Source organism: Miscanthus floridulus, chromosome 17, assembly GCF_019320115.1.
Source record: "Miscanthus floridulus cultivar M001 chromosome 17, ASM1932011v1, whole genome shotgun sequence".
In the NCBI taxonomy this organism is placed as follows: Eukaryota; Viridiplantae; Streptophyta; class Magnoliopsida; order Poales; family Poaceae; genus Miscanthus; species Miscanthus floridulus.
Genome location: NC_089596.1, coordinates 88,266,574 through 88,276,066, shown reverse-complemented (window position 1 = coordinate 88,276,066; position 9,493 = coordinate 88,266,574). Strand labels below are relative to the sequence as shown.

The following is a 9,493-nucleotide window of genomic DNA, read 5'->3' as shown; positions in this document are numbered from 1 at the left end:
GGCGCTCAGTGGGCATGGCCTCCTGATCATGACAGGGGCGACACCGACTTCACCATCGCCGAGTCCACGGTGGAGGAGCCCACCGTGATCACCACCACTCGTGCACGAGTGGGTCGCGCCTCTTCTGAACCTACTGCATCGGGCTCCACCTCGACACCATCGCCAGGCGCGCCCACGTCTCCATTCGCGCCAGCGCACACTCCTGCCGCAAGCCCTGCACCAGGCTCGTCGAGTGCCCATCTGCATTCCGACGTCGAGTTCGCCACGCCGCCCGGGTCCGGTTTCAGCGAGCAGCTGGACTTCAACCACGATGACGAGGCGCCCCTCCGGTTCCGGCGCGTCGACAACGTCATCGGGCCGGCCTCACCACCGGGGCTCGCTGGGCGTGAACTGGAGGAGCACTTGCTGCTGGCAAGCGACGCCGAGCCGACGACGTTGGAGGAGGCCATCAAGCACGAACACTGGCGCCACGCAATGCTGGACGAAATGATGTCCATTGAAGCCAGTGGTACATGGGAGCTCGTCGAGGCTCCCCCCCCCCCCCGCGTGAAGCCGATCGGATTGAAGTGGGTCTACAAGACCAAGAGGGACGCGACGGGCGTGATCACCAAGCACAAGGCCCGTCTCGTCGCCAAGGGGTATGTGCAGCGGCAAGGGATCGATTTTGAAGAAGTCTTCACTCCGGTGGCGCGACTCGAGTCCGTGTGGTTGCTGCTAGCTCACGTCGCCTCCGAAGGCTAGGCAGTGCACCACATGGACGTCAAGTCCACGTTTCTGAATGGCGTCCTCCAGGAGCAGGTCTTCGTCGAGCAGCCACCAGGCTTCATCTTACGCGGGCACGAGCACAAGGTCCTGCACCTGGTGAAGGCTCTCTATGGCCTGCGCTAAGCCCCACGCGCCTGGTACGCCAAGCTCGATTCATCTCTGATCGAGCTAGGCTTCCAAAGAAGCACCTCCGAGCACGCCGTGTACCTACGTGGAGCAGGCGACCGTCGGCTGGTCGTTGGCGTGTACGTTGATGATCTGGTGATCACGGGCGGCAACAACACCGACATTAGCAAGTTCAAGGAGGAGATGCGGTCAACATTTCAAATGACTGACCTCGGCCTACTTCGGTACTACCTGGGTCTGGAGGTGTCCCAGACCGAGGTCGGCATCACCATCAACCAGAGCGCGTACGCTGCCAAGATACTAGAGAATGCCGGTTTGGCTGGATGCAGTCCAAGCCACACCCCCATGGAGTCACGATTGAAACTAAGTAAGTCTAGCTCTGCTCCATCCGTTGATCCAACCATGTACCGTAGCATTGTCGGCTCTCTTCGCTACCTGGTGAACTCGAGGCCAGATCTCGCGTACTCGGTGGGCTACATCAGCCGCTTCATGGAGAAACCCACCACCGAGCACTTGGCCACAGTCAAGAGGGTGCTTAGATACGTTGCCGGCACTCTCCACTTCGGCTGTCATTACAAGAGGAAGAAGGAAGCTCAGCTCATCGGCTACAGCGACAGCGACTTGGCCGGCGACATCGACACTCGCAAGAGCACAACTGGAGTCGTCTTCTTCCTCGGCGGCAATGTGATCACCTGGCAATCCCAAAAGCAGCGTGTTGTGGCTCTATCCTCTTGTGAGGCGGAGTACATAGCAGCAGCCACTGCTTCTTGCCAGGGAGTGTGGCTTGCACGTCTTCTTGCATAACTTAAAGGCGAGCAGGCGGGCACCATCTCACTGAAGATCGACAATGAGTCTGCCATCGCACTCAGCAAGAATCCAGTGTTCCACGACCAAAGTAAGCACATTGATGTTCGATTTCATCACATTCGTGAATGTGTCGAGGAGAACAGGGTTCAGCTCCAGTCCATTGGGACAGTGGAGCAGCTGGCATACATCATCACCAAAGCTCTGGGGCATGAACGCTTCTGTCAACTTCGCTCCAAGCTTGGTGTCTACAATGTACAGCAGGCACACTAGGAGTAGGAGGAGATTTGTTAGATATTCCTATGTGCCATAGATAGATAATTTGCATGTTTCTGTTATCAGCAATGCATGCGCGCAGGATCCGGCCTGTGGACTCCGCGCGCGTAGGACGTCGTGGCCTAGACTCGCTCGGCCACGAACCAGAGCATGCAGCGACAGCCGGCGACGCGGTGCGTGGGGATGGATGCGCACACTCCTCGCGTCGTGCGCGCTTAGCACGGCATGTCTCCTACTTGCTTTCCAATAAGTAGAATACAAGTGCATCAAAAAATGCTGCGTTCTAGTAGCACCAAATCTCTGTGTCCAGTTCGTTTTCTTCGTTGCCAGGTTGCCATGCTCGTGTGTTCATCATCGCCGACGCTCACCTCTGTGCGAGTTCTGACAGTTTCGACCCAAATGCCCGCAGAAAGGAAGGCGCAATCTGTAATGTTTTTGAGTCCAGCAGACGCTGGAACGATCACATTTAACAGCAACTTGACGGAAGCAACAAAATGGCACGGAAGGTATGAAATTTAAGAGCAAAGGAGTGCAGACTGCCACTCTACACCTTTGGGTGAATGTCCTGGACCAAGCATCGGCCAATAATTTAACTACTATAGCATACTGTAATGAAAGTCCACTGCCAGCAAATTGAATTCCTGAATGGACACTCAAGCTAGGTTCAGGCATGAAATGTGAAAGTCAACCGATAGAAAAGTGAAACCACACAGGTTTATCTGTCATAAGAAAGGTACAAATTCAACCATCAAACACGTAGGCCTGCCATGCATGAACATTTGCTCATTTAAGTAGAAATTTTATGCCTGAAATCAGAATACACTTTATAGTGTTATCTAGTGCATCAACAGATACTGAAACTGATTAAGGCACCAACACTAAAACTAAAGCATACATGTTCACGTTTCAGGAGAAAAAGGGCACATAAAATCTGCCAAATCCAATTTGGATTGCCACAAAAAATGAGCATTTAAAGTATAAATTTGATTGGACTGACATAGATCTCGGTTGACAGTGACATGCTCTTTTCTTTACCAGTGCAGAACCGAAAACAAAAACACATAAAGCATGGTTAACCCCTTTTTATCTAAATAAACTGCATAACTGGAAACCAAATAATTCTAACCATATGTATGTTGGTATCACTTCACATAGACACCTAGTAGATTGTGAAACTGAAACCATTTCCTCAGTATTGTCAATTCCACTGTATGTCCGAAGAGATGCTGAACAAAACTTTCAGACAGATGTGGTGCTAAAACAAAACCCAAGCAGATTCAAATTTTAGGACAGAATAAATCTCTGAGTTGCAAGTTGCATTGCCGAACAAACAATATCCAGTTACGAGCAGATTCAGAAATCTAAACCTGACAGAACAGGAACTGAGAATACCCTGTGCAATTACAGCAGGAATTGAGAATACCAACTATCTGTGCCATTACAAATAGGAATGCAATTGCAATCTGCAACAACGAAGTCCTTCAGAAATAGAACCGAAAACTGTTTATTGCAGCGATTTCAAACAGAAACCATCAATTACGAGCAGATATTCCAAGCGCAGATCAATCTGACAACTTTCGATTTATTCCCTCAGCGATCATCTCTCAGCACGACCTGAAAAGATTTAATTATTCATAAACTTATCACTTGACATAGATAACGAATTAACGATCATAGTACTCATGCAGTCAGTCATAGATAACGGTCATACTACTTCCCAATTTCATAATATTCACATAACAGATACTTAGAATCCATGTATTTATGTTGCCAAAGAAAATTGTTGCGGCTTAACTAAATACTTTTTTAAAAAAAAAGGAGGTTGGCTTAACTAAATACTCGAGAACCAGCAGACAGAAACAAGATAAAATGTTGACCGCACAATTTCTTCGTACCTGAAGCAGCTTGTATACGGAATCAGGGTATGAATACCTCGCCTCCTGGATACCTCGCGAACTCGACCAGACGAGAGGTGGATCCTGAACACCGCGTCGTTGGTGCTGAAGAATACAGTTCTTGAACCAGCGAAGCCGACGAGCTGAGCTTCTACGGAGAGAGGATGTCACCGTCGATACCTCTGACGCTGCTCCGGTGACTGAAGCTGTTGATCCGACTGATGCCAGTGAAGACGTCTTCAGCGAAGACGCCTCTGCTCCCAGGATGGCGGGAAGAGAGGCAAAGACCCAAGAAAGCAAGTCGGGCTAACCCGCAGACAAGTGGGCAGGAGTTGGTGAACTGAGTAACGGCCCTGCGTGGCCCAGGCTGGGTGCGGCCCAACTGGCTCCTCCTTGTAACGTTCGCGTGAGAGAGTGAACTCGGATCGGACTCGGCTATTCCGTTGAACCGTGCGTGAGGGCGACGACGGCGGCGAGCTCGGCGATTTGCCGGAGTTCGTGACCTCGTTCCACGAAATCCTCTCTAAAACAATCCATATACAGTTGAGGCTGGTAACATGTAGTATCAGATCCACCAATCTGGCTCACCTCCACCACCACTGCACCCGATCGGAAGCCATGATCACGCCGGAGGAGCAGTACGGGCAAATCCTTGCTCTGCTGACGGAGAACAAGAAGGGGATCTCGGAGTTGAAGGAGGCGATGAGCGAGATTTTGAAGGACCCAGCTGTAGTACACCGGCTATACACTAGTTTACTCTTGCTAATTTACACTGGCACATGTTTATAAGCAAGTCAAACAGATCTCAACCACTCACTTGTTGCTCCCCTGCCTGCATCAACCCTTATTACTTCTTTGCTGCTTATCATTTGTGCAATCAGACTCTAGCCATGTTAAGTTTTCTCGCCGTCGTAGCATGCACTTTCCACGGTATGTATTCTCGTCAGATTTAGTTGGTTTTTGTCACATTAGTTTTCAGTACAGTTAGCTTAGTGGCTCCGTTCGTTTCTCTTATAATCTATACTTTTCAGTTGATTATTTTTCAGCCGGAAGAGTGTTTTTCTCTCCCAACAAATTAACTGAAACAATGTTTCGGCTTTTTTTCCAGCGAAGCGAACGGAGCCACTTGTTATTTAACTATTGGGGCTATTGCGTCCATACCCCTATTTTATATCAATATTGTGATTTTACTCCTGTTTTTTTTAACTTTGTGAATTTGCCCCTGCTTATTCAAAACGAAGCACCACTTTACCCATATTCCGTCATCCTCCCCTAATGGTGTTAACTTTTGTACCAAAGGACAAATATGCCCTTGTGATTTTGCTCCTGATTTTTAGGGCTATTTGTGATTTTACCCCTAACTTAGAATAAGACACATATACTGTATTTTGAAAAAATGATTATTATATTTGGTCAATTCAGATTTAATATTGAAAAAATTATTCACGAATCACATGTTTGGTGTCTATAGTAGTCATGTCCTAACTATGATACCAAAAAAGTTAGGAGCAAAATAACATGAATGGAAGGGAACATGAAAATTATTTCTACAATTTTAGCTAATGATAAATGAGTGGCAAATATCTAGGTATGATATAGGGTGACTCTAGTTTATTTAGAATTCTTTTGAGAATTTTTCTATAACTAAAAAGCTTAACTTTCATTTCCTGTGTACGTTTTCTGTGTACACATAGCATTTTCCCTGCGGCTTAGAGTCTGATGCGTGTGGCCAGTCAGAGGTCAGAGCTGACCGGCACTATGCCTATGCACCGATCTATAGACCTATCCTCTTTCTCCCTTTGGTCTGTGAAGACCGGGCCTACAGAGAGAGAAAGAGAGAGGGGGTGGGTCTATATACCAATGACAGGCGGGACCCGTAAGGTGAGGTGTCGCCCGTCCATTGGCCAAGGCAATGTGGCCTGGGACGAATGGCCTCGGTCCGTCCTCATCCCCCTGTTGGCTCGGTCGCGGGAGAGGCAGAGAGAGTGTGAGAGAGGGAGAGAGGAAAGGGAGAGAGGAGGGAGTAAGGCAGAGAGAGCGAGCGGAGTAGCTGTGCGCCGGCGTCGGTCCGGTGGGGTGGAGCAGAGAGGGAGAGAGGGTAGAGTAGAGGAAGAGCACAACGACGGCGGTGGCTTCGGCGAGGGCGGAGAAGGAGAGCGAGCAAGCAAAGCGGTGGGGAGAGGCAGAGGTGAGAGAGGGAGCTGCGCGCCTGCGCACCCGCAGCGCAGCGTGCCCGCCGGCCATGCCGCGACGCCTGCCCAGCGGCACCCGCCACTTCGCGAGCTTGCACGGCCGCAGCGCCGCCCAGCCGGGCCCCCGACGTGGCTGCCGCACCGACCACAGCGCCTGGCTTGCCACGCACGCCCAGCTGCGTGCCTGCGCACCCGCCGGCAGCGCGCCCGCCGGCCATGCCGCGACACCCGCCCAGCAGCACCCACCGCACCGCGAGCTCGCACGGCCACAGCGCCCGCCCAGCCACGCCCCTACCACAGCGCCCGCCTTGCCACGTCGTGAGCCCACCGGCCGTGCATCCCCCGTCGATGTCGCGCGCCCTGCCCAATAGTCACTGGTGGACACGGTGCGGATGAGATAACTGTGATAAGGGCATTTTAGTCATTTCACATCTGATTTTATGTGTTTTATTTTTTTAATCGTTTAATCAGCCTCTAAATAACAGACATCCAAACTAGGGGCAAACTACTCCTTTGTTTCAAAATAAGAGGGGTAAAATCACAAAGTTGAAAAAATAAGGGTAAAATCACAATTGAACTTCTGGACAGGGACAAAAACATCGTTTTCCCTTAACTATTTAGCATGATCATGGAATTAGCCTCCCTTGGTTTTAAGGCACGCTCCGCCACTCATTGTTGGGGAGCCCATATGACATATGGACCAATCCTTTCCTAGAAGAGGCCCAATAGGTGTTAGTGTTGTAGCTTGTGAAATCATCTCCCACCAAGGGGCCGCTTGTATATTGTTATTGCATATATATAGTGCCAAGAGCATGGAGGCAAGGGGTCTCTCTCCCTCCCACTCATTGGCAAATCCTAGCCGCTACCTCTCTCCTCTCTACTGTCCCCCTAACCTATTCAGAACCCAAGTTACAATAATTGTTAATCTGGTTCTCTACTAATTTTAATTCCAAGTTTCTAGTTTCAACACTTTGTACAGTTGATTCCAATTATGAATCTAAAATTAGGATCCAAATCATCACTAGGTATTTATTTCTTAATGTTTCATATTATTTCCTTAGCTAGTGTATGGTACTAATAATGTAGTTGAAAAAAATTAATGATTTGTAAACTTTTTATGGGAATAGGTATTTATTTTATGTGACACACCCATATATAAAATTTGTTGTATATTTTGGCTTCTTGCTACTAAATTTGGCTCTACTCTTGACTGAATCCTGGGTCCGCCACTAGTGATCCCCGCATCCACTGATGTTAGGTCGCTCCAGACCGATTCCTCGGAGCGATAGACACTCGCTGACATGAGCCCAACCTTGTTCATACCAATGAAGGCAACTTCGAAGGGCCCTCCATGTCAGTTCAGGTGATCGCAATACAGCTTGGCGCAGAAGACCTATGTATTCCAATCGCAATAGGGGAACTTGGGATATCGTCTATGGAATACCATACCATGAACTTCTCCTCTAGCTTGTCGGAGTACAGAGAGTGGAGAGCATCCAACTCCAGGTGATTGGTGGTGGTGGGGATGAACCCAGTGCTAGGTGATAAGCGAACACGATCTTCGGTCTCTTGAGATGTTGTGGAGGAGTTGGTGTCGACGTTGGACTGCTCGTCCTCTTGTCACCATGTGATGCACACGGCCAACATACTACTCTGGACGAGAAAGTGAAAGGTTGGAGGACTTGTTAATGGAAATGAACAAGGCTCTCAACGGCTCTGGTGGTGGCTGGTGGCCGCTATTTGTATCGGGAAAGAAGCCTCTACGCGGTGGGGCCCATCAAGCACTCATCTCGCTCTGCTTTCTAGCTACAGCCTATAGGACAGCAGGAGGCGCGAGGCAAGGCGAAGGGTTGGTTTCTCAATTCTCACATAGACCACAACGGCCCTAACGTGTTCGATAGAATGTCCTAGTAATTGTTCGTCGATGTACATAAGTGCCACTAAATGAGACACATGGTATACAAACTAAAAAAAGGAAGGATGCAAGTATGCAACGATTGGCTGTTAGAAATATTAATGCATCTCTTGCTGAAGTAATCTCAATATGAGATGTTGAGATAATGACTGAAAACAAAGATTAAGGGCTCCATTTCTAGGGGTTTTGGGCAGAAATGGAAGGTTGGTTACGGCAGGTTGTTAGAGGGGGTTCTATCTGTATTCGCATCAATGATGAAAATAGTGTCTTTTTAAGCCAGGGAAAGGTTGAGACAGGGGGGCCCTCCATCCCCACTCTTAGGTAGCATTTGGTTCGGAGTGGGAGGTCTTGTCTCTATTTTGAGTGACGGGATGACTCCATTCTCTGTTTCATTGAGGAGGGATGGGATCAACCCATTTTCTATTTGGTTTGAAGACATCTAATGTGAGATCAGCCACTGACAGGTGGGAGCCATTTGTTATTTTTTTTATTTTTTTCTTCCTTATCTCTTTCATCCCCAATCCTCCTTATCTCTTTCGTCATCTGTCTCATTCCCTGTTACGCTCGCCCACGTGCTCCCACATGAGATGGCGGGGCAGAGCTCCCACGCGAGGAGCCAGAGTGTAAGAAAAATGGACCCTAGGCCCATTTACTTTGGATTTTGGTGTTTGATGACCAACACAACCAAATTGAACTAATAAATTTGCAAGTGATTGTTTTGTAGTTCAATAGGGTACAAGACGTGACTTGAACGAAGGCGATGTGAAGATCCGATGATCAACACCATAAGCAAGACCCTAGGAGCATAAGAGAAGATCCAAGATATCAAGCATAGTCAAGCATGAAGATAGAAACCAAGCTAGATGCAAGATCGCGAAGAAACGAGCTCACAGTGGTGACCGGACGCAGCACCGGACACTGGCTGGATAGCGTCCAGACGCTCCTATCAAGAGGCTCAGCAATAGAAGGCCTCAGCAACAGCGATCGGGCGCTGAGTACTGAAAGTGATCGGACGCACCGATGGCACTATTCATCATCCCGACAACACACTTAGTACTGATCGGACGCTGGCGGCAACTCGACCAGACGTAGGAACTACAGCGTCCAATCGAGTACAGAGAGGCTCCAGAGCGGCAAAATTGCGACCGGACGTGTCCGGTGGCATGTAACCGGACGCCACAACGTCTGATCAGTTGATCATGGCTCTAACAGTCAGGACAATCAGACACGTTCGTTCAGGACGATAGCACCGACCGGTCAGTAGCAGAAAAAGCGGTTTTTTGTCTCCAACGGCTACTTTCTCAATGGGGCTTATAAATAGACCCCCAACCGGCTATTTGAGGTGAGTGGAGCTGAGGAAACATACCAAGGGTGTTGATACACCATTTTAGTGATCTCCACTTGCATAGTGCTTAGTGATCATTAGATGATTAGCGTAGGTGCTTTGCGAAGTACTTAGTTTGATTAGACCACCGCTTATGCGCTTGCTCTAGGTTTAGGCCTAGTGTTTAGTGAGGTTT

General features: G+C 49.0%; 1 protein-coding gene across 1 annotated transcript; it reads left to right on the top strand.

The window, feature by feature from the left end:
• The first annotated feature begins 753 nt into the window (after positions 1 to 753).
• Positions 754 to 1,968, top strand: LOC136515936 (uncharacterized mitochondrial protein AtMg00810-like). The gene is made up of 3 exons (XM_066509385.1): positions 754 to 861; positions 913 to 1,575; positions 1,711 to 1,968. The coding sequence occupies exons 1-3, from the start codon at positions 754 to 756 to the stop codon at positions 1,966 to 1,968; spliced, it is 1,029 nt and encodes a 342-aa protein (XP_066365482.1).
• The last annotated feature ends 7,525 nt before the right edge of the window (positions 1,969 to 9,493 follow it).

Bases quoted from the DNA above. Each gene is read 5' to 3' on its own strand.
- LOC136515936 (XM_066509385.1), top strand. From the start codon at position 754: ATGGACGTCAAGTCCACGTTTCTGAATGGCGTCCTCCAGGAGCAGGTC. The intron at 862-912 runs GTGAAGGCTCTC...TGGTACGCCAAG, and splicing joins AGCACAAGGTCCTGCACCTG to CTCGATTCATCTCTGATCGA. The intron at 1,576-1,710 runs GTGATCACCTGG...AAAGGCGAGCAG, and splicing joins TCTTCTTCCTCGGCGGCAAT to GCGGGCACCATCTCACTGAA.